The 25342-nt window shown below is 46.8% G+C and overlaps 2 protein-coding genes and 2 non-coding genes across 4 annotated transcripts; 2 read left to right on the forward strand and 2 right to left on the reverse strand.

Annotated features, from left to right (window-relative positions):
• The first annotated feature begins 456 nt into the window (after positions 1-456).
• Positions 457-539, forward strand: trnal-cag (transfer RNA leucine (anticodon CAG)). The gene has a single exon. It is a non-coding gene; the product is annotated as a tRNA-Leu (tRNA).
• A 577-nt stretch (positions 540-1116) lies between these two features.
• LOC145335846 (histone H1-like) lies at positions 1117-1806 on the reverse strand. The gene has a single exon (XM_080181572.1). It carries the CDS (start codon positions 1804-1806, stop codon positions 1117-1119), a length of 690 nt encoding a protein of 229 aa, XP_080037698.1.
• A 3792-nt stretch (positions 1807-5598) lies between these two features.
• trnag-ucc (transfer RNA glycine (anticodon UCC)) lies at positions 5599-5670 on the forward strand. Its single transcript has one exon. It is a non-coding gene; the product is annotated as a tRNA-Gly (tRNA).
• An 8479-nt stretch (positions 5671-14149) lies between these two features.
• Positions 14150-14636, reverse strand: LOC145335828 (histone H2B type 1-M-like). Its single transcript, XM_080181553.1, has one exon. It carries the CDS (start codon positions 14597-14599, stop codon positions 14222-14224), a length of 378 nt encoding a protein of 125 aa, XP_080037679.1. The 5' UTR covers positions 14600-14636; the 3' UTR covers positions 14150-14221.
• Between the last annotated feature and the right edge of the window lie 10706 nt (positions 14637-25342).

Below are 25342 nucleotides of genomic sequence, written 5' to 3' on the forward strand. Positions count from 1 at the left end.
ACACACACACACACACACACACACAGAACGGCCCCTGATCTTTCAGCTCCACCTCCAGTTTCTGCAACCGCCAATTTCAACCCGTTTATTAAGAATGGAAACGAAAGCCAGCTCCCCACACGAACCCTTCCAGAGCCGCCCTTCACACTCAAGAGTTTCCACAAACCCGGAGCTTTGAAATCTGGAATCGAAACAGAAAATGCTGCAAATAATCCGGCAGCTTTTGTGAAGAGAGAGAGAGACAGAGTTAAGGTTTCGGGTGGTGACTTTGTCCTTTTGAGTTTTTAAACCTGCTCCTGTTATAATTCCCAGTCAGTAATATTCCCACCTAAACACAGTCTATTCTATAGCAAGAATCTCCCTCAGTAACATCCTCCCCCATATCCGCTTCCAGCTGTTTCCAAACACTTTATTGAAGGTGTTTGGGGGAAATCTCCCTGTATTAAAGTGAAGGGAATCAGGATGGCCGAGCGGTCTAAGGCGCTGCGTTCAGGTCGCAGTCTCCTCTGGAGGCGTGGGTTCGAATCCCACTCCTGACACTGACTTTTGGGCTGAGAACTGCCGTCTCCCAGCGCCAGGAACCTGGGTTCGATTCCCGGCTGAGGTCACTGTCTGTGTGGAGTTTCCACATTCTCCCTGGGCTCCCTCCGGGTGCTCCGGTTTCCCCCCGGTGTGTGTGAGGTTGATTGGCCCATGCTAAATTGTCCCGGAGTGTCAGCGGGGAAGTAGGGTCAATAAATAGGGGAATGGGGGATCCGGATTGTGGGTCGGTGCAGACTCGATGGGCCGATTGGCCTCCCTGCAGGGATTGGATTAAAAATGAGTGGGGAATGCGGTGTTTCGCCGCCAGTGTTCCTGTCTCACACTGAATCTACCAGACAGCTTTATTCTGAGAGAAAGTGGCGATTGAACAAATGTGAAATTCTCAATGAAATTCAGCATCTGCAGTTGTTTTGCTTTAGTCTGAATTTGAAATGATCTCTATTGAGAATGAGCCGGGCCCCGCGGGACAGGAATCATTTTCTTGCGGGATCAGCTCTTTCCTGAGAGATGTGGGTGGCTCTGAGAAGAGCCTTTGGGGGGTTTCAGAGGTTTCCAATTTGCTCTCGGGTTGTTTCACTTCTTTCCTGAGGCTTTCTTCGCTTTTGCTGCTTTCCCTTTGGGATTGGCCTTCGCTTTAGTCACTTTTTTGGCCGACTTTCCGCCCGTGACCTTCTTCACAGGAGACTTTTTCTTCAGGGCTGCTTTCTTCAGCGCCTTTTTTGGAGTTGCCGCCTTCTTGCTGCTTGTTTTCTTCACTGGAGTTTTCTTCACTGGAGTTTTCTTCACTGGAGTTTTCTTCACTGGAGTTTTCTTCACTGGAGTTTTCTTGGCTGCGGGTTTCTTGCCGGCGGCTTTCTTTCTTGTCACCTTCTTGGCCGCTGTTTTCTTCACGAAAGATTTCTTGCCTGTGGCTTTCTTCACCTTCTTTCCCATTTTGCCCGGCCTTTCCCTCTTAGCCAGTTTGAAGGAGCCGGAGGCGCCCTGTCCCTTTGTCTGCACCAGAGAGCCTTTCTCCACCTTCCTCTTGATAGTTAACCTGATCTGGGAGCCGCGCTTCCCCACATCCACTCCGCTGCCGGCCAAAGCTTTCTTGATGGCGGCCAGGGACATCCCCTTGCGATCGCTGCAAGCCGCCACCACCTTGAGGATCTGCTCGCCTAACTTGGGAGCGGCAGATCGGGGAGCCGCCTTCTTCTTCCTGGGAGACTTCACCTGAGCGGGAGCGGCTGGAGGAGCCGTTTGGGCGGCTGCAGTTTCAGTCATATCCCAGAGTGGCTGGAAAATCTGGGCCAGGAGAGTCAGAACTGGATCCGGAATGAAACCAGTGGTGGCGGCACAGAGCAACTTAAAGGCAGAGAGCGGACGGAGCAGAGACAAGCTGCTGTCAGCTCCCGGCTCCTCCAGACTCTCTGTGTTTCTCTCTCCTCACAAACTCTCCCATTCCAAGCAAATTCCGCCTCTCCACACATCCAGCTCACACCCTTCATGCCTCTGACACTCCAATGTTTGCTGTTGAAAAGGTTTCACTCGAACTGAGGACTCCGTTTTCCACTGAAACCCGTTTTCCTGCTGCACTGATCCCGCTCTCACACGCGATAGCTGACATGTTCTCTACTTTTCCACTCAAATCTTCCATTTAGCGAAACAATTGCCTTGAAATCTCACTCTGGGGCTCAGCAGGGGGATTAGGGGGAATCTTTGATTGAAAAATGGTTTTATTTTCCACAAGAGAGACTCGGAGATCTCATGATCAGAACAGACACACAAACACAGTTGGATTAGTCTGACCCGCCCGCTCCTTTCATACACTCTCTCTTCCACAATATTCACATCGACACATTCACAGGACAAAACTTTCACCCAATGGAAGGTCCCAGGACGGAATTTCTCCTCCTTCCGGCCACTGAAATTGCTGGGCCTCTGACGCAAATCTTTATCTCTTCTTTGGACACAGGTGAGTTCATAATGTAGAGATGCCGGCGTTGGACTGGGGTAAACACAGTAAAAACACTCACTAGCTAGTGAGTGTACTATCAAATAAATCGGTTGGTCTTAAACCTGGTGTTGTCAGACTTTTTACACAGGTGGGATCCCAGAGGACTGGAGGATAGCGAACGTGGTACCGTTGTTTAAACAGGGTAGCAGGGATAACCCTGGCAACTATAGGCCGGTGAGTTTGACGTCAGTGGTAGGTAAGTTGATGGAGAGGATTCTTAGGGATAGGATGTATGAGCACTTAGAGCGTTGTGATCTGATTAGGGATACACAGCTGGCTTTGTAAAGGGGAAGTCTTGCCCTATGAAACTGGTAGAATTTTTTGAGGAGGTGACAAAGACGGTCGACGAAGGACGAGCCGTTGATATCATCTATATGGATTTCAGTAAGGCGTTTGGCAAAGTCCCTCATGGTAGGTTGGTTGAAAAGGTTAAGGTTCATGGGGTACAAGGCCAGGTATCTAGATGGGTTGAGAACTGGCTTGGTAAGAGGAGACAGAGAGTAGTAGTGGAGGGGTCCTTTTCTAGCTGGAGGTCTGTCACTAGTGGTGTGCCGCAGGGCTCAGTACTGGGACCTCTTCTTTTTGTAGTATATATAAATGATTTGGAAGAGGGAGTAAGTGGTATGATCAGCAAATTTGCAGATGACACTGAGATTGCTGGATTGGCAGGCAGTGAGGAGCAGTGTCTGTCAATACAACGGGATATAGATAGGCTGGTATATTGGGCAGATACATGACAAATGGAGTTTAATCCTGATAAACGTGAGGTGATGCATTTTAGCCGGAAGAATGTAGGGGGGAGTTATATGATAAAGGGTAGCCCTATAAGGAGTATAGAAATGCAGTGGGACCTGGGGGTGCAAGTGCACAAGTCTTTGAAGGTGGCAGTACAAGTGGAGAATGTTGTGAAGAAAGCTTATGGTATGTTAGCCTTTATAGGAAGGGGTATAAAGTATAAGAGCTGGAGTCTAATGTTGCAGTTGGATAGAATGTTGGTTAGGCCGCATTTGGAGTACTGCATCCAGTTCTGGTCGCCTTATTACCGGGAGGATGTGGAGACCCTGGGGAGAGTGCAGAGGAGATTTACCAGGATGTTGCCTGGTATGGAAGGACTGGGGTATGAGGAAAGATTGAGCAATTGGGGCCGTTTTCCCTTGAAAGACGGCGACTGAGGGGAGATCAAATAGAGGTATATAAGATTATGAAGGGTAAACAGTGGTAAGCTATTTCCTAAGTTAGAAACGTGAAGTACGAGGGGCCATGGGCTAAGGGTGAGGGGGGAGAGGTATAACACGGATATTAGAGGGATGTTTTTCACACAGAGGGTAGTGGGGGTATGGAATGCTCTGCCAAGCAAGGTGGTGGAGGCAGGCATGCTGGAGTTGTTTAAGAGTTACTTCGACAGGCACATGAGTGGGTTGGAGATGGAAGGATATAGGAGATTGTTTTAAATAAGGTTCATTAGCATTGGGACGCCTCTGGTAATGTATAAGGATGCGGAGTGATACTAATGTTTTTCTCTTTTAATTCACAGGTTTTAAGTTGGTCTGCCTTGTTGTCCAACTAGGGGCATACACGCGATGGGTCGTACAAGGGCTGCTCTTGGATGTTTGAGAATAGCCTAGTACTTCATGTCATTAGTGTACGCTTAAACTGGACCAGATACTGGGCAACACGACACTCAGTGACTATCGCTGTTTGCTGTGCAGACACATGGATTTGGGCCGGTGTCTGTGGGAGTTTGCACATTCTCCCCGTGCTTGCGTGGGTTTTCTCCGGGTGCTCCGGTTTCCTCCCACTCCCCAAAGATGTGCTGTTAGGCTGATTGGAGGTAATAAATTGTCCCTAAATTAATTTTCCCTCAATGTGGAATGACATAAGCATAGATAAGGGTCATGGGTGGAGGGGGGGACTGGTAATGTTAAAATGGCGACACGGGCTCGTTGGGCCGAAGGGCCTGTTTCCCGGGCTGTTTTTGTTCTGTGTTCTTTGTTCTTTAATCCAAATTCCAGGGGTTTAGTTAGAGTTTTTCACCTCAGTAACTGTTAAACACTCTGAGGGCCGCTCCCCGCAGATTGTCTTTCAATTCATTCATGGAATGTGGGTGTCTCTGTCTGGGTCAGCATTTATTACCCATCCCTAATTACCCCTGGGAAGGTGGGGGTGAGCTGCCTTCTGGAACCGCTGCAGTCCATGTGGTGAAGAACCACATCTGTTAACCAGATTCCGCGGCATGAACCAATTCTATTTTTATTTTCAGTTATTATAGTGATTACAGACATCACTGTGATGATGGGAGGGGAGGGAGGGGGGGGGGGAGGGGAGGGGAGGGGGGGAGGGGAGGGGAGGGGGGGTTTAGAACAGAGTTGAGGAGGAACTTCTTCACTCAAAGGGTGGTGAATCTCTGGAATTCTCTGCCCGTTGAAGTGGTGGAGGCTGCCTCGCTAAATATTTTTAAGACGCGGGTTGATGGGTTTTTGATAAGAGAGGGGATTAAGGGTTATGGGGAGAGGGCGGGAATGTGGAACTGAGCCACGACAGATCAGCCATGATCTTATTGAATGGTGGGGCAGGCTCGAAGGGCCGAATGGCCTACTCCTGCTCCTATTTCTTATGTTCTTACGTTCTTACAGAGTGGGTGACAGAGCCAGGTGAGCGATGGTGATGGAGTGGTGACTGTGAGAGCATTTGACCAAGGGTCAGTTCCTGACCAACAGAGTGGTGATTTATTTAATTAGTTATCGCAGGTCCCAACAGTAGGTGGGCATTCCTGAAATAAAATTCACTAAAGATTCTCATCATCAGTGTGTTTCTAATGGAAAATCCAGCTTCAATTTGCTTTCAGTTGTTTAAATGAAAGAACAGGCCTCAAAACTAAACAATGATTTCCCAGTCAGAAAGAATAGTAAAACAGGTGTTTAAACTGTCCAGAAAAACGAGATAAGACAGGTTCAGTTTACAAACTGTGCTGTGGACACACCTCGGGCCTGATGAAATCAACAGATAAGGTAATTCCGTAATTATAATTGATAAAAATAAGGTCTGTTTGAGCAGCCTGAGTGATGGTGGTATAGTGGTGAGCATAGCTGCCTTCCAAGCAGTTGACCTGCGTTCGATTCCCAGCCATCGCATTAATAATTTATTTAGAACCTGATCCGCAGCCTCTTGAGTGTTAAACCAAGTGATAAAAACAGGGCGAACGCAACATCTGACTGGAATGAAATAAAATAGAGATTTCTCTTTTTCATTTTTTTGTTCAGATGTAATGAGAAAATATTGAAATAGGAAAACAAGTCTCTGACCTGATAAATTAGATAATGATACAAAGTGACAATCTGACGGGCAACTTGACAGCTCAGTGACTATCACTGTTTGCTGTGCAGATACATGGATTTGGGCCAGTGTCTGTGGGAGTTTGCACATTAGAACACAGAACGTAGAACACTACAGCACAAACAGGCCCTTTGGCCCACAAGTTGCGCCGATCACATCCATACCTACCAGGCCACAGAACTATCTGTAACTCCCAATCCCATTAAATCCCATATACTCATCTAGAAGTCTCTTAAAAGACCCCGATGAGTTTGCCTCTACCACCACTGACGGCAGCCGATTCCACTCACTCACCACTCTCTGAGTGAAAAACTTACCCCTAACATCTCCTGTACCTGCTCCCCAGCACCTTAAACCTGTGTCCTTTCGTAGCGACCATTTCAGCCCTGGGAAATAGCCTCCAAGAATCCACCCTATCTATCCCTCTCAACATTTTATAAACCTCTATCAGGTCACCTCTCAACCTTCGTCTCTCCAGGGAGAAGAGATCTAGCTCCCTCAACCTATCTTCATCAGGCATGCCTCCCAATCCAGGCAACATTCTTGTAAATCTCCTCTGCACCCTCTCAATAGCTTCCACATCCTTCCTGTAGTGAGGTGACCAGAACTGCACACAGTACTCCAAATGGGGTCTGACAAGGGTCTTATAAAGTTGCAGCATTACCTCCCGACTCCTAAACTCAATCCCTCAATTAATGAAGGCCAGTACACCATACGCCTTCTTGACCACATCCTCCACCTGTGAGGCCGATTTGAGCATCCTATGGACCTGGACCCCAAGATCCTTCTGCTCCTCAACACTGCTAAGACTCCTACCCAGACTATCCACAACACCACCAACCTTCATATCATCGGCAAACTTACTAACCCATCCCTCCACTTCCTCATCCAGGTCATTTATGAAAATTACAAACAGCAAGGGTCCTAGAACAGATCCCTGGGGCACTCCACTGGTGACCGACCTCCATGCAGAAAAAGACCCATCCACAACCACTCTTTGCCTTCTGCAGGCAAGCCAGTTCTGGATCCACAAGGCCAAAGCCCCTTGGATCCCATGCCCTCTCACTTTCTCAAGAAGTCTTGCATGGGGGACCTTATCAAACACTTTGCCGAAGTCCATGTAAACCACGTCCACCGCTCTTCCTTTGTCAATGTGTTCACTCACATTTTCAAAGAACTCAACCAGGCTCGTAAGGCACGATCTTCCCTTAACAAAGCCATGCTGACAGTTTCTGATCATACTAAACTTCTCTAAATGCTCATAAATCTTGCCCCTCAGAATCCTTTCCATCAACTTACCAACCACTGAGGTCAGACTCACCTTTCGGTAATTTCCTGGGCTATCCCTGTTCCCTTTCTTGAAAATAGGATCCACATCCGCAATCCTCCAATCCTCCGGAACCTCTTGCGTCTCCATTGATGATGCAAAGATCATCGCCAGGGGCTCTGCAATCACTTCCCTCACCTCCCACAGCAACCTGGAGTACATCCCATCCAGTCCCGGCGACTTATCTATCATGATAGAATTTAAAAGTTCCAACATATCCTCTTTCTTAACATCCACATACTCCATCTTTTCAGACTGCCGCAAACCTGTAGTACAACCTCCCAGATCACTTTCCACCGTGAATACCGAGGCAAAGTACTCATTAAGCACCTCAGTCGTTTCTTCCGGTTCCACACAGATTTTTCCCCCTTCACCTTTTATAGGTCCTATCCCTTCTCATCCTTTTATTCTTCACATATTTGTAGAAGGCCTTGGGATTCTCCTTAATCTTACCTGCCAAGGCCTTCTCATGACCCCTTCTGGCTCTCCTAATTTCCTTTTTAAGCTCCTTTCTACAAGCCTTATACTCCTCTAGATCCTTGACATCTCTTAGCTCTTTGAACCTTTTGTACACCTTTCTTTTCTTCCTGATCAGGTTCATCACAACCTTTGTGCACCATGGCTCCTGTGACCTACCAAAACCTCCTTGTCTCATCGGAACTTTGTCGTGCAGAGCTCCAGTCAAACATTCCTTGAAAATCTGCCGCCTTCCTTCAGTGCTTTTCCCCAAGAACACCTCCTTCCAGTTTACTCGTCCAATTATCTGCCTGATGTCTTCATATTTCCCCTGTGCTTGAGTGGGTTTTCTCCGGGTGCTCCAGTTTCCTCCCACATCCTAAAAACGTGCTCTTAGGCTGATTGGTGTAACAAATTGTCCCTAAATTCGCCTTCCCTCAATCTTCCCCAAAAGGTGTAGACAAAGGTCATGGGTAGAGGAGGCCACTCATAATGTTAAAATGGTGGCGTGGGCTCGTTGGGCCGAAGGGCCTGTTTCCCATGCTGTGTTGTTCTTTGTTCTTTGCAAAGTAAAAGTAGAAGAACACATTTCAGCTCACATATTGTGCTCTGCACAATCCCAGTACCAGACAAAGTTAGTATGAACGTTACTGAGGTTACAATATTTGGGTAATTGCGTGACTGTGATGGCCGTGTGGTTAAGGCGTTGGATTCCCCCTGTAGGTTCAAGCCCTAGTCGCAGTGGTTATCATAGAAACCCTACAGTGTAGAAAGAGGCCATTTGGCCCATCAAGTCTGCACTGACTACAATCCCACACAGGCCCTAACCCCATGTCCTGATATATTTTATCCACTAGCCTACTCATCTCAAGACACTGAGGGGCAATTTAGTGTGGCCCATTAACCTAACCCGCACATCTTTGGATTGTGGGAGGAAACCCACACAGACACGAGGAGAATGTGCAAACTCCACACAGACAATGACCTGAGCCGGGAATCGAACCTAGGTCCCTGGTGCTGTGAAGCAGCAGTGCTAACCACTGTGCCACCGTGCCGGTGTAAATTTAACAATCCAATTCCTTTCTGAATGTCTCACTTGAAGCTGTGTCACCACATTGTCAGACAATGTATCCCAGAGCTGAACTACTCACTGTGGGAATGGGTTTTCTCATTATGCTTCAATCACTCACAAAGGGGCAGTAACTTAGTCCATGGGATGAGAGGGTTTCATATGATGTGAGTCTGAGTAAACTGGAGATTTCAAAGCGTGGGAGGCAAACATTAAAACAAACAAGATTCTGAAGGGCTTTGATTTTCTGGACATTGCTTAAGCTGGCTCAGTGTAAGGAACAGATCATTTATGAGAATAAATTTCTACAGTCATAGAACCCTACAGTGCAGAAAGAGGCCCTTTGAGTCTGCACTGAACACAATCCCACCCAGGCCCTACCCCTACATATTATACCCACTAATCCCTCTAACCTACGCATCCCTAATACTAAGGGCAATTTCTTAGCATGGCTAATCAACCTGACACGCACCTCTTTGGAGTGTGGGAGGAAACCAGAGGACTTGGAGGAAACCCACAAAGACACAAGGAGAATGTGCAAACTCCACACAGACAGTGACCTGAGCTGGGAATTGAACCCAGGACCTTGGAGCTGTGAAGCAGCAGTGCTTAACAACTATGCTACCATGCCACCCTTGTATTGTGATCATTTGACATGCTCCATTTTTGAATACACAATGGGTGGTACAGTGGTTAGCGTTGCTGCCTCAAAGCACCCTGGTTCAATTCCACCTTGGGTAATTGTGGAGTTCACACATCCTCCCTGTGTTTGTGTTTCCTCCCACACTCCAAACATTAGGTCAATTGACCTTGCAAAATTGCCCCTTTGTTTCCCAAATGTATTGATAAAGGGAATTAGTAGGATAAGTATGTGGGGTTACTGAGATAGGTTCGAGGTGGGATGATGAATCAGTGCAGACTCAATGGGCCAAATGTCCTCCATTTGCACTGGAGGGATTGTATTGCAGTTAAGGCTGAGATAGACAAATTTTGGTTTCGCAGGGAATCGAGAGATTGAGGAGTTAAGTTGACTTGAAAGCGAAGATCTGAAATTCAAAAGGAAGATGATACTCCCATATCTGGAGTCTGCACCCACATTTTGGAATGAAACTTTCAGAGATATCCAGCTTATAGAGAGAGTGCAAAGATGTGTAACCAGGAAAATGGAAAGCATGAGGGGAATACCTTATGAGGTATTAAAGATTCTTGAATTGCAATCTTTCGAGAAGATTAATTTATTGTTCAGTTCAAGTTTATAAATTAATACATGGTGTTACTACCTAAGCTTCAAAAGATCTTTATTCACAGCTACTGTATTTTGGGTGGGCATCAGTATAAGGTTCACAAATTTGGTTCATGCAATGATATTCATAATTTGTTTCCCCCACATAGAATTGTTGATATTTCAAATGTTTTGCTTGATTTTGTTGGTGAATTCTGAAAATGTAGTGACTTTTAGAAAACATGTCAGAAATATCGTGTGATTTTTACTTATGTATTTTCCGATGTTGTTGTAGTTTTTGTTTTAATGCTGTGCCTCTGTGCTTTGCACTGTATGGCGATAAAGGTACATAAATCATAATTCTATTGAATCATACAATCCCTTCACTGCAAAAGGAGTCCATTCAGTCCATCAAACCCTATTCCTGTAAGCCCACATATTTACCCTGCAAATCCCCTGACATTAAGGGTCAATTTAGCATGGCCAATGAATCTAACCCGCGCAGACAAGGGGAGAATGTACAAACTCCACACAAACAGTGATCTGAGATGGCAATTGAAGCGGGTCCCTGATGCTGTGAGGGAGCAGTGCTAACCACTGTGCCACCATACCACACTTGGAGGAACATTATCGATGAGCCACGTGGTCAATGTTGCTTTCGTTAGAAAGAAGGCGGCTAAGAGGAGACCTTATTGAAACGTACAAGATGATTAGAGGTTTAGATAGGGTGGACAGTGATAGCCTTTTTCCTCAGATGGAGAAAGCTAGCACGAGGGGGCATAGCTTTAAATTAAGGGGTGGTAGTTATAGGACGGATGTCAGGGGTAGGTTCTTTACCCAGGGGGTGGTAAGGGTATGGAATGCCCTGCCTGCTGCAGTTGTAGATGCGCCTAGTTTGGGGGCGTTTAAGAGATCCGTGGATAGGTTTATGGATGGAAAGGGATTGGTTTAGGTTAGAGGGTCATTGCTTTTTTCTTAATTGGTCGGCGCAACATCAAGGGCCGAAGGGCCTGTTATGCGCTGTAACGTTCTATGTTCTATTCTATAATGTCTGCTCTAATTTCCTGTGTTCTTGTGATTGGAAGAGACGGATCCATGGATAGTGAGGGAAATATGGGTGGAAATTACATTGGCCAGAAGTTTCCTATCCTAGCTAGTTATGTGAGTGGTGCCAGAGGACTGGGGAATTGCAAATGGTGAACACACTTCCTCAGAAAAGGCTGTGAGGACAAGCCAATGAAATCCAATCAGTCTCACCTCAGCAATGTGGAATACTCTCCAAACAATAACTGGACATAACATTAATACTCGCTTATGCTAATATGTACTAATTAAGGAAAACACATCAGTAATTTTTAAAGGGGACTGATATTTAACTTGCCCAAGATTTTGATAAGGGTGACAGAAAAGGTTGATGAGGGTAATGTGGTTAATGTGAACATGGAGTGTCAAAAAGCATTTTATAAATAAAGGGCCACACAGCAAACTTGTGGAACATTTGGAGCTGAGAGAATAAAAGGGACAGCAGAACATGGATAGGAACCTGACTGAGTGACAGGAAACACAGCAGTGGGAAATGTTTTTATTTGGAATGGAGCTCGGTTAAAGTGGGATTCCAGGAGGGTTGGTGTTCGGAATCCTGCTCTTCCTGATCCATATTAGAGACATCGGCAATGCTGTACAGAGCACACACTCAAACTGTGGGAATTACACAATACATGGCAGCATTGTGAACTGTGAGGGGGGAGTGCTGAAACTCACAGTTTCTGAGACAGCTTGTGGATTGGTCAAACAAGACCAATTTAAAGTAGAGAAGTGTGAAATGATTTATTTCAGTGGGAAGAAAAGGGAGAGACAATATGAAAGAAATGATACAATTGTAAAGGCATGCGGGAACAAGGGACCTGTGGTTAAATGTGACACTAATAATTGCTGTTTAGGTGGCAGGTTGAGAGTGTGGTTACTAAGGTATTTGGGATTGTGAGCTTTATACGTAGGGACAGAGCTTACAAGAGCAAACAAGTTATGGGAAACCTGTATAAAACCCTGGTTTGGCCTCAGTTGGAGTGTTGCACTCTGATCTGGACAGCAGTGTTTAGAAAGGGTGTGAAGGCATTAGAGAGGGTGCAATAAATCTCTGGGCACGGGTCCAGGGATGGGGAAGTTCAGTTACATCGGTAGATTGGAGAATTTGGGTCTTTGGTGAAGAGAAGGTTGAGAGGAGATTTGATCGAGGTGTTCAGGATTGTGGAGGGAATTGGAAGGAGCTGATAGGGAGAAGCTGTCATGTCCCAATCTTCCTCTGTCAGGAAGTGTTCCCCAAACTGAATGAACAGGGCATCGTTCCCGGTTACACTTCTCCAGCAATGCTAAATATTCCCAGTATTTGTTTTAATGTGAAACATTTAAGATAATTATACAAACACAATATATTGTTTAGAGTATATTGATGATTATTAGAGCCTTGATGATTATTTTCCAAACCTCGCTGGATTCCAGGGAAGTGCCGGAAGATTGGAAAACGGCTGATGTTACACCGTTGTTTAAGAAGGGTGGCAGGCAAAAGGGAGGGAATTATAGGCCTGTTAGTTTAACGTCTGTTGTAGGTAAAATGTTAGAATCCGTGATCAAGGAGAAAATAGTGAGGCATCTTGAGGAGAATTGTTTGATAGAGCAGACGCAGCACGGTTTCGTTAAGGGGAAGTCGTGTCTGACGAATTTATTGGAGCTCAATGAGGATGTGTCTAGGGCGGTGGATAGAGGAGAGCCGGTGGATGTGGTGTTTTTTGATTTTCAGAAGGCGTTTGATAAGGTACCTCACAAGAGGCTATTACAGAAGGTCAGGGGACATGGAGTTGGGGGTAGGGTGTTAGCGTGGATAGGGGATTGGCTGTCAAATAGGAGGCAGAGAGTGGGGGTTAATGGGTGCTATTCGGATTGGCGGTTGGTGACAAGTGGAGTGCCCCAGGGGTCGGTGCTGGGGCCTCAGCTATTTACCATTTATATAGATGATCTGGAGGAGGGAACCAAGTGTGTGGTGTCGAAGTTTGCTGATGACACCAAGATTGGTGGAACGGCAAATTGTGCAGAGGGTGTGGAGAGTCTGCAGAAGGATCTAGATAGGCTGGGCGAATGGGCCAGGAACTGGCAAATGGAATTTAATGTTGGCAAGTGTGAGGTGGTCCACTTTGGTAGGAATAATGGTCGGAAGGACCATTACTGACATGGCGAAAAACTGCAGCAGGCAACGGTGCAGAGGGACCTCGGGGTCCTTGTGCATGAGTCGCAAAAACCCAGCTTGCAGGTGCAGCAGGTGGTCAGGAAGGCAAATGGGATGCTGGCCTTCATAGCGAGGGGGATTGAATATAAAAGTAGGGAGGTCTTGCTGCAACTGTTCAGGGCACTGGTGAGGCCACAGCTGGAGTACTGTGTGCAGTTTTGGTCGCCGCACTTACGCAAGGATATTTTGGCCTTGGAGGGAGTGCAGAGGAGGTTTACTAGGCTGATACTGGAGCTGAGGGGGTTGGACTATGAGGAGAAGCTGAATAAACTAGGCTTGTATTCGCTAGAGTTTAGAAGAATGAGGGGAGATCTCATTGAGACATATAAGATGATGAAAGGGATGGATAGGATAGAGGTGGAGAGGCTCTTCCCGCTCAGAAAGGACAGTAGGACTAGTGGGCACAGCCTCAAGATAAGGGGGGGGTGCAGTTTAGAACAGAGTTGAGGAGGAACTTCTTCACTCAAAGGGTGGTGAATCTCTGGAACTGCCTGCCTGTTGAAGTGGTGGAGGCTGCCTCGCTAAATATATTTAAGACGCGGGTTGATGGGTTTTTGATAAGAGAGGGGATTAAGGGTTATGGGGAGAGGGCGGGAAAGTGGAACTGAGCCACGACAGATCAGCGATGATCTTATTGAATGACGGGGCAGGCTCGAAGGGCTAGATGGCCTACTCCTATTTCTTATGTTCTTAGAGTAAAGAAGATACGTTAAAAATGAAAATACATGTTGACGTCTCTTTGCTGGGCTTTAATTTTCCCAGTAATGGGCCAGATGTCAGATTAAACCGATTAAGTATTACTAATAAGGTAATATGATAAACCAGCGATTAACACATCCAGTATATATCATTGCAAGTTCACTGTTTATCAAATAGCTGCCTCGAGACCCTTAGTAGTTAAATTAAAAAATTGATACAGCTTTTTCACAGAGATTGTGGGTGGCTCTGAAAAGAGCCGTTGTGTTTTGGGGGGTTTCTCAGTCCATTGGGGAGTTTTACTTGGAGCTGGTGTACTTGGTCACCGCCTTTGTCCCTTCCGACACGGCGTGCTTGGCCAGTTCCCCGGGCAGCAGCAGGCGCACGGCGGTCTGGATCTCCCGGGAGCTGATGGTGCTGCGCTTGTTGTAATGGGCCAGGCGGGAAGCCTCACCCGCGATGCGCTCGAAAATATCGTTGACGAACGAGTTCATGATGCTCATGGCCTTGGAGGAGATGCCGGTGTCGGGGTGAACCTGCTTCATCACTTTGTAGATGTAGATAGAGTAACTCTCCTTCCGGGATCTTTTCCTCTTCTTGCCGCCCTTTGCCGGCAGCTTTTTCTGCGCTTTCTTGGCTCCCTTCTTGGAAACCGGCGCTTTCTTCTCATCCACCATCCTCCCACTGAATTTCAGACACACAATCACTGAATGGGGCCCGGAACTCCTCTTTTATAGACCAAAGCACAGGCCTATGCTAATGAAGGATGGCTGCAAGCCCTGTTCCCATTGGTTCATTCACACTGATGGCAATTCGTCATCCTGTCTCTGATTGGTTAGTGTAGATACCCAATCACATTGGTTGCTGCTCAAACCCACAAACTCTCTCAGTTTTCAATCCGTCCTTTCCCCTTGTCCGGCCCCATCCACCCAAACCCCCCTGACTCTCTCACTCCCTCTGCCACACCAGCACATTCTCTCTGCTGCTAATCCCACATCACTCTATCAGACTGCTGATACTCTTCATACATTTCCCCTTCCTCACCAGCACCAACTGCTCCGCTTTACTTCCCCGCCCATCACCGGGAGCTGGCAGGACAGAGTATCTGGGCTCAGACAGGGGTTATTGCGAGAGTTACTGGGCGGGTTAAAGGGGAATAAGTTTGATGAGCAGCAGCCACAAGTCCCACATCTCACATTGACACCGTGACCAAAACAGAAAGAAGGAATGTAATGAAAATCGGGCATTACTGATTATAAGCCTTTGATACGGTTCCGCACCTGAGGCAAATAAAGAAAATTAGAGCAAACGGCGGCGGGGGCGATGGGATGCCGTTGGGACAGATATCCTGGCACAGACTGAGAACTGGTTGATGGACAGAAGCAGAGAATAGGAATAAATGGGTAACTTTCAAGTTGTAGAGATGCCAGCGTTAGACTGGGGTAAACACAGTCAGAAGTCATTTGTGGAGGCTCATTTATTAGCATCGCAAGTCAGCTTACATTGACACTGCAATGAAGTTACTGTGAAAATTCCCTAGTCGCCACACTCCAGGACCTGTTTGGGTACACTGTAGGAGAATTTAACATGGTCAGTGCATCTAACCAGCACAGTTTTCGGACTGTGGGAGAAAAATGGAGCACCCAGAATACACTCACGCAGACACGGGGAGAATGTGCAGACATCACACAGACAGTGACGCAAACCGGGAATCAAACCCTGGTCACTGGCGCTGTGAGGCAGCACTGCTAACTACTGTGTCATGATGTGGGTGTGCCGGCGTTGGACTAGCGTAAACACAGTAAAAAGTCTGACAACACCAGGTTTTAGGTTCACCTGACGAAGGGGCTAACCCGAAAGCTTGCGAGTATATTATCAAATAAATAGGTTGGACTAAAACCTGGTGTTGTCAGACTTTTTACTGTAACTACTGTGTCACCATGGGGTGAGGTTGTTGTCTGTGAGAAGCCAAGTCAGAGGATAATAGCGAGAGTCATACAGTACAGAAGAGGCGCTTTGACCCATCAAGTCTGCACCAACAAACCTACGTTAATTCTACACTAATCCTACCTTCCAGCACTTGGCTCATAGCTTTGAAAGTTATGGCATTTCAAGTGTTCATCCACGTACTTTGTAAAATTAGTGAGTTTTCCCACTGCTATTACCTTCCCAGGCATTATAATCCAGACTCTGACCATGCTTTGGATGAAAAAAATATTTCTCTCAAATCCCCTCTAAACTTCCTGCCCCTCACCTTAAAATTCTGCTTCCTTGGTATCAACCCTGCGACTAAGAGGAACAGCTGCTTCCTAACCAACCTGTCCATAATCTTATACACCTCAATCAGATCTCCCCTCAGCCTTCTCTGCTGTAGAGAAAACAGCCCGAGCCTGTATAGTCTCTCTGCACAGTTCAAATTCTCCATCCTGCTGGGACCAGATTCCTGGCGAATCATTTCACTAGGACTGTAGATAGGGCTTTAAACTAACTGGGGGGGTAGGGGTGCAGGGGGGGGGGGGGAGAAATTACAATATCTAAAGTAAAAGAGAGGGTACGGGCACGGGAAAATGTTGAGGATGCCCCAATAATAAAGGGAGTAGGTGGCATGAGAAAGGTTGGTAGCGTTCCTGCAAATAGGGCCCAGATAAAGGCTGGGATAAAGACACTATCTGAATGCACGAAGCATTCAGAACAAAGTGAATGAGCTGATGGCGCAGATCAGCACAAATGGATATGATCTGGTGGCCATTACGGAAACATGGTTGCAGGGTGACAGGGACTGGGAGCTGAATGTACAGGGGTATCAAGTGTTTAGGAAGGATAGACAGGAGGAAAAAGGGGGAGGGTAGCTCTTCTGATTAAGGATAGTATCAGGGTGGTAGTAAGGGAAGATATAGGCGCCAAAGAGCAGAACGTGGAATCGTTGTGGGTGGAGATAAGGAACAGCAAGGGGAGGAAGACGCTGGTGGGTGTGGTCTATAGGCCCCCAAATAATAACTTGGAGGTGGGGCGGGCTATAAACGTGCAAATAAATGCCACGTGCAGGAATGGAACGGCGATAATTATGGGGGATTTCAATCTGCATATTGATTGGTTGATCAAAGTTGGAAGTGGTGGGCTTGAGGAAGAGTTCTTGGAATGCTGCTGGGATAGTTTCCTTGAACAGTGTGTGTTGGAACCAATGAGGGAGCAAGCTATCTTGGATCTGGTGTTGTGTAACGTGACAGGAAGAATTAGGGATCTTGTTATGAGGGATCCTCTTGGGACGAGTGATCATTGTATGGTTGAGTTTTTGATGCAGATGGAGGATGAGAAAGTAGGGTCCCGAACCTGTGTCCTCTGTTTGAACAGAGGGGAGTACGATAGGATGAGAGGGGAATTGGCGAATGTAGATTGGGGGCGCAGATTGGTCGGTAGGACTGCTGAGGAACAGTGGAGGGTCTTTAAGGAGATCTTTTTCGGTGCTCAGCAGAAATATATTCCAATGGTAAAGAAGGTCTGTAGGAGAAGGATAACCAGCCGTGGTTAAAGAAGGAAATAAAGGAGAGTATTAAATTAAAAGCTGATGCGTTTAGAGTGGCTAAAAGTTGTGGGCGAGTAGAAGATTGGGAGAGGTTTAAAAATCAACAAAGAATGACGAAGAAGTTGATAAAGAAAAGAAGGATAGACTATGAAGCTAAACTAGCACTAAATATAAAAAAGGACAGTAAAAATTTTTACAAATATATAAAGAAGAGGAGGCTGGCTAGAGTGAATGTTGGACCCTTAGAGGATGAGAGGGGGGATTTAGTGGTGGGAGATGAGGAAATGGCTGAGGCCTTAAATAAGTTTTTTGCCTCGGTCTTCACGGAGGAGGACACAAATAGTTTGCCGGGTATTAAAGATAGAAGGATGGTAGGAGTTGAGGGCCTGAATGAGATTACTGTCACTAGAGAGATGGTGCTTGATAGGCTAATGGGACTGATGGTGGACAAGTCCCCAGGACCGGATGGAATGCATCCCAGGGTTCTGAAGGAAATGGCAGAGGTGATAGTAGATGCCTTAGTGATTCTTTACCAAGCTTCGCTGGATTCCGGGGAAGTGCCGGAAGATTGAAAAACGGCTAATGTTACGCTGCTATTTAAAAAAGGTAGCAGGCAAAAGGCAGGGAATTATAGGCCGGTTAGTTTAACGTCTGTAGTTGGAAAAATGCTTGAATCCGTCGTCAAAGAAGAAATAGCGAGGGACCTAGAAAAGAATGGTTTGATCGAGCGGACGCAGCACGGATTCGTTAAGGGGAAGTCTTGTGTGGCATATTTGTTGGATTTCTATGAGGATGTGACTAGTGTGGTATGATGTGGATGTGCCGGCGTTGGACTGGGGTAAACACAGTAAAAAGTCTGACAACGCCAGGTTTTAGTCCAACCGATTTAGTGCGGCAGACAGAGGGGAACCGGTGGATGTGGTGTTTCTCGATTTTCAAAGGGCATTTGATAAGGTGCCGCAGAAAGGTTGCTTCAGAAGGTTAGGGTGCATGGAGTTGGGGGTAAGGTGTTAGCGTGGATAGAGGGTTGGCTGTCTAATAGGAGGCAGAGAGTTGGTATCAATGGGTGCTATTCTGGTTGGCAGTTGGTGACGAGTGGAGTGCCCCAGGGATCGGTGCTGGGGCCTCAGCTATTTACCATTTATATAGATGATCTGGAGGAGGGGGCTGAGTGTAGGGTAACGAAATTTGCTGATGACACAAAGATGAGTGGAAAAGCAAATTGTGCGGAGGGTGTGGAAAGTCTGCAGAGGGATCTGGATAGGCTGAGCGAGTGGGCGAGGACCTGGCAGATGGAGTACAATGTTAGCAAATGTGAGGTTATCCACTTTGATAGAAATAATAGGAGGAGGGATTATTATTTAAAAGGTGAAAAGCTGCAGCATGCTACAGTGCAGAGGGACCTGGGGGTCCTTGTGCATGAGTCGCAAAAACCCAGTCTGCAGGTGCAGCAGGTGGTCAAGAAGGACAGTACGAGTTTTTACAAATATATAAAGAAGAAGAGGCTGGCTAGAGTGAATGTTGGACTCTTAGAGGATGAGAGAGAATGGAATGCTGGACTTAACAGCGAGGAGGATAGAATATAAAAGTAGGGAGGTCTTGCTGCAACTGTACAAGGCACTGGTGAGGCCGCAGCTGGAGTACTGTGTGCAGTTTGGTCGCTGCACTTGCGCAAGGATATTTTGGCCTTGGACAGAGTGCAGAGGAGGTTTACTAGGCTGATACCGGAGATGAGGGGGTTGGAATATGAAGAGAGACTAAATAGACTGGGTCTGTACTCGTTGGAGTTTAAGAACATAAGAACATAAGAAATAGGAGCAGGAGTAGGCCATCTAGCCCTTCGAGCCTGCCCCGCCATTCAATAAGATCATGGCTGATCTGTCGTGGCTCAGTTCCACATTTCCGCCCTCTCCCCATAACCCTTAATCCCCTCTCTTATCAAAAACCCATCAACCCGCGTCTTAAAAATATTTAGCGAGGCAGCCTCCACCACTTCAACGGGCAGAGAATTCCAGAGATTCACCACCCTTTGAGTGAAGAAGTTCCTCCTCAGCTCCGTTCTAAACCGCCCCCCTTTTATCTTGAGGCTGTGCCCCCTAGTCCTACTGTCTTTTTTGAGCGGGAAGAGTCTCTCCACCTCTATCCTATCCATCCCATTCATCATCTTATACGTCTCAATGAGATCTCCCCTCATTCTTCTAAACTCTAACGAGTACAAGCCCAGTTTATTCAGCCTCTCCTCATAGCTCAACCCCCTCAACTCCGGTATCAGCCTAGTAAACCTCCTCTGCACTCCCTCCAAGGCCAAAATATCTTTGCGCAAGTGCGGCACCCAAAACTGCACACAGTAGAACAGCTGCGGCCTCACCAATGCCCTATACAGCTGCAGCAAGACCTCCCTACTTTTATATTCAATCCCCCTCGCTATGAAGGCCAGCATCCCATTTGCCTTCCTGACCACCTGCTGCACCTGCAAGCTGGGTTTTTGCGACTCATGCACAAGGACCCCGAGGTCCCTCTGCACCGTCGCCTGCTGCAGTTTTTCGCCCCGTAAGTAATAGTCCTTCCTACCATTCTTCCTACCAAAGTGGACAACCTCACACTTGCCAACATTAAATTCCATTTGCCAGTTCCTGGCCCATTCGCCCAGCCTATCTGGATCCTTCTGCAGACTCTCCACACCCTCCGCACAATTTGCCGTTCCCCCAATCTTGGTGTCATCAGCAAATTTCGACACCCTACACTTGGTTCCCTCCTCCAGATCATCTATATAAATGGTAAAAAGCTGAGGCCCCAGCACCGACCCCTGGGGCACTCCACTAGTCACCAGGCATTTAAGTCCAGCAAGGGGCATGCATGCGGCAGGTTGTAGTGGGCTGCTCTTGGACGTTGCTTCGGGAGTTGCCTATTGCTTCATGTCGTTAGTGTGCTTAAACTGGACCATCTCGAGGGCAACATGACAGCTCAGAGACTATCTCTGTTGCTGTGCGGACACATGGATTTGGGCCTGTGTCTGTGGGAGTTTGCACGTTCTCCCCGTGGTTGCGTGGGTTTCCTCCGGGTGCTCCGGTTTCCTCCCACATCCAAAGATGTGCTTTTAGGCTGATTGATTGGGTAACAAATTGTCCCTATATTGGACCTCCCTGATCCTCGCACATTAGGCGTAGACTAAAATCATGAATAGGTCACTGAGACAGTGGGACAGCGGCGCGGGCTCGTTGGGCCGAAGGGCCTGTTTCCCGTGCTGTGTTGTTCTTTGTTCTTTGTTCTTTGTTCATCCGCCAATCCGAATAGCACCTGTTGACCCCCACTTTAGAAGGATGAGGGGGGATGTTATAGAGACGTATAAGATAATGAATGGGATGGATAGGATAGAGGTAGAGAGATTCTTCCCGCTCAGAAAGGACAGCAGGACTAGAGGGCACAGCCTCAAGATAAGTGGGGGGGGGGGGGGGGGGGGGGGGGGGGGGGCAGTTTAGATCGGAGTTGAGGAGGAACTTCTTCACTCAAAGGGTGGTGAATCTCTGGAATTCTCTGCCTGTTGAAGTGGTGGAGGCTGCCTCGCTAAATATTTTTAAGTCACGGGTAGATAGGTTTTTGATAGACAAGGGGATTAAGGGTTATGGGGAGAAAGGGGGAAAGTGGAACTGATCCACTTCAGATCAGCCATGATCTTATTGAATGGCGGGGCAGGCTCGAAGGGGCTAGATGGCCTACTCCTGCTTCAATTTCTTATGTTCTTATGTTCTTATCCCAGTCAACATCCTGGTGAATGGTCTCTACACCCTCTTCAGTACAATCACATCCTTCCTATTGTGATTTAACCAGAACTGCACTCTGTGCTCCAACTGTGGCCTCACCAAAGGTTTGTACAGCTCCAACATTCTCTTGCTGTTCTTATAATCATACATTAATACTCCACCCCTCACGCTTCATGAATTTTCACAACTCACAGAGTGAAAGGCTCTTTTAACTTCAAAAAATACTGTGTATGGCTGCTGGAACTTTCCCTTGTATTTTCAGAGATCTAGGAATCAGTCGATCATCTCGAGTTTGAATGAAGAAAAATAGTCAGAGTATTTATTCAGATGGTACTAACATCAGGTTGTAGTAGTTCTGAGCTAACTGTGTGGCCTAATGGATAAAGCATCCGACTTGAATATTTGTAGTGATGATATCAGAAGATTGCAGGTTTGAGTCCTGTCACAATCATTTCTGGTAGATTTCCCATGTCATGTTATGTCCACATTTTCTTCCAAATATTGCAGGGTGCTTCCTCAGAATGTATGTCCTTGTTATTTTGTCAATTCAATTCTAAAATAATTTTAGCTCCGAACAATTCCACAATAACTGTTTGATCTCGATAAATTATTGATGTTCCCCAACTAGAACAAAATGTTTTGTATCGATTGGGTGATTGGAATTGTGTGGCAGGAATTCTAATCTCCTCAGGAAGAGGTTTAATGCTGAGCTGAATGAACTGTTTTTGTTTACAGGGATGAAAGGTGATGTCACTGGGCTGGTAATCCAGAGGCCTGCGCTAATCTTTGGAGATGCAGAGTAAGCCAAAATGCTAAAGTTGCCTCTTAGTGTCCTGTGATGTGTAGGTTAGAGGGATTAGTGGGGAAAATATGTCAGGATATGGGAGTAGGGCATGGGTGGGATTGTAGTCGGTGCAGACTCAGTGGGCCAAATGGCCTCTTTCTGCACTGTAGGGTTTCTATGACTCTATGAAGCCCCACCAAAGCAGCTGGTGAAATTTAAATTTACTGATTTGATACACAGAATCATTGATCAAAAACAGAAACAGGAGCAGATCATTCAACCAAAATAATTCTGGACTTGAAAGCAAGGCTCAGAAATGAAAGCCTGGAAATTCCTGTCAATTGTTTTTTCTACAGAAAACAACAGGGAACATTTCATACAACAAGAAACACCTTTACAGAACAGAGAAAACTTCTGCTCAAGATGGATCATATTTACACAACTGGGAATCTGGTCAGACCCCATTTGGAATATTGTGAGCAGTTTTGGGCCCCGTACCTAAGGAAGGACGTGCCAGCCTTGGAAAGAGCCCAGAGAAGATTCACAAGAATGATCCTTGGAATGAAGAGCTTGTTGTATGAGGAACGGGTTGAGGACTCTGGGTCTGTACTCGATGGAGTTTTTGGAAGGATGACGGGGATCTTATTGAAACTTACAGGATACTGCGAGGCCTGGATAGAGTGGGCGTGAAGCAGGAAAAACTAGAACCAGACAGCATAACCTCAGGCGAAAGGGACAATTCTTTAAAACAGAGATGAGGATGAATTTTTTCAGCCATAGAGTGGTGAATCTGTGGAACTCTTTACTGCAGAAGGCTATGGAGGCCAAGTCAGTGATGTCTTTAAGACAGAGATAGATAGGTTCTTGATTAATAAGGGGACCAGGGGTTATGGGGACAAGGCAGCATATTGAGGATGAGAAAAATATATGATTGAATGATGGAGCAAACTCAAAGGGCCAAGTGGCCGACATTCATAGAATTCTACAGTGCAGAAAGAGGCCATTTGGCCCATCGACTCTGCACCAACCACAATCCCACCCAGGCCCTATCCCCATATATTTATCCACTAATCTCTTTAACCGACATAATCCCGAATGCTACGGGGCAATCAAACTCGCCTGCACATCTTTGGACTTTGGCAGGAAACCAGAGCACCCGGAGGAAACCCATGCAGACATGAGGAGAATGTGCAAACTCCACACAGACAGGGACCCGAGCTGGGATTCCAACCCAGATCCCTGGAGCTGTGAAGCAGCAGTGCTAACCACTGTGCTACTGCGCTGATCATTCTGCTCTTATGTATTATGAATATTTTTACACAACAGGGATGAATTTGACACAACCACAGCAAAGATCTGTCAACAGCAGAGTCACAGTTCCACAACAGAGAGAACAGCAGAGAGCACAGTTCCACAACAGAGAGAACAGCAGAGAGCACAGTTCCACAACAGAGAGAACAGCAGAGAGCACAGTTCCACAACAGAGAGAACAGCAGAGAGCACAGTTCCACAACAGAGAGAACAGCAGAGAGCACAGTTCCATAACAGAGAGAACAGCAGAGAGCACAGTTCCACAACAGAGAGAACAGCAGAGAGCACAGTTCCACAACAGAGAGAACAGCAGAGAGCACAGTTCCACAACAGAGAGAACAGCAGAGAGCACAGTTCCACAACAGAGAGAACAGCAGAGTCACAGTTCCACAACAGAGAGAACAGCAGAGAGCACAGTTCCACAACAGAGAGAACAGCAGACAGCACAGTTCCACAACAGAGAGAACAGCAGAGAGCACAGTTCCACAACAGAGAGAACAGCAGAGTCACAGTTCCACAACAGAGAGAACAGCAGAGAGCACAGTTCCACAACAGAGAGAACAGCAGAGAGCACAGTTCCACAACAGAGAGAACAGCAGAGAGCACAGTTCCACAACAGAGAGAACAGCAGAGAGCACAGTTCCACAACAGAGACAACAGCAGAGAGCACAGTTCCACAACAGAGAGAACAGCAGAGAGCACAGTTCCACAACAGAGAGAACAGCAGAGTCACAGTTCCACAACAGAGAGAACAGCAGAGAGCACAGTTCCACAACAGAGAGAACAGCAGACAGCACAGTTCCACAACAGAGAGAACAGCAGAGTCACAGTTCCACAACAGAGAGAACAGCAGAGAGCACAGTTCCACAACAGAGAGCACAGTTCCACAACAGAGAGAACAGCACAGAGCACAGTTCCACAACAGAGAGAACAGCACAGAGCACAGTTCCACAACAGAGAGAACAGCAGAGAGCACAGTTCCACAACAGAGAGAACAGCAGAGAGCACAGTTCCACAACAGAGAGAACAGCAGAGAGCACAGATTCACAACAGAGAGGACAGCAGAGAGCACAGTTCCACAACAGAGAGAACAGCAGAGTCACAGTTCCACAACAGAGAGAACAGCAGAGAGCACAGTTCCACAACAGAGAGAACAGCAGAGAGCACAGTTCCACAACAGAGAGAACAGCACAGAGCACAGTTCCACAACAGAGAGAACAGAACAGAGCACAGTAACACAACAGAGAGAACAGCACAGAGCACAGTTCCACAACAGAGAGAACAGCAGAGAGCACAGTTCCACAACAGAGAGAACAGCAGAGTCACAGTTCCACAACAGAGAGAACAGCAGAGAGCACAGTTCCACAACAGAGAGAACAGCAGACAGCACAGTTCCACAACAGAGAGAACAGCAGAGTCACAGTTCCACAACAGAGAGAACAGCAGAGAGCACAGTTCCACAACAGAGAGCACAGTTCCACAACATTGAGAACAGCAGAGAGCACAGTTCCACAACAGAGAGAACAGCAGAGAGCACAGTTCCACAACAGAGAGAACAGCAGAGTCACAGTTCATAAGAACATAAGAAATAGGAGCAGGAGTAGGCCATCTAGCCCTTCGAGCCTGCCCCGCCATTCAATAAGATCATGGCTGATCTGTCGTGGCTCAGTTCCACATTCCTGCCCTCTCCCCATAACCCTTAATCCCCTCGCTTATCAAAAATCCATCAACCCGCGTCTTAAAAATATTTAGCGAGGCAGCCTCCACCACTTCAACGGGCAGAGAATTCCAGAGATTCACCACCCTTTGAGTGAACAAGCTCCTCCTCAAATGCGTTCTAAACCGCCCCCCCTGTATCTTGAGGCTGTGCCCCCTAGTCCTACTATCCTTTCTGAGCGGGAAGAGTCTCTCCACCTCTATCCTATCCATCCCATTCATCATCTTATACGACTCAATGAGATCTCCCCTCATTCTTCTAAACTCTAAGGAGTACCAGAGAGAGCAGCAGTTATATGAATTACATTTTAAAACAGGGCCTATC

This window comes from Carcharhinus amblyrhynchos, unplaced genomic scaffold, assembly GCF_965287045.1.
Source record: "Carcharhinus amblyrhynchos unplaced genomic scaffold, sCarAmb.v2.hapA scaffold_42, whole genome shotgun sequence".
In the NCBI taxonomy this organism is placed as follows: Eukaryota; Metazoa; Chordata; class Chondrichthyes; order Carcharhiniformes; family Carcharhinidae; genus Carcharhinus; species Carcharhinus amblyrhynchos.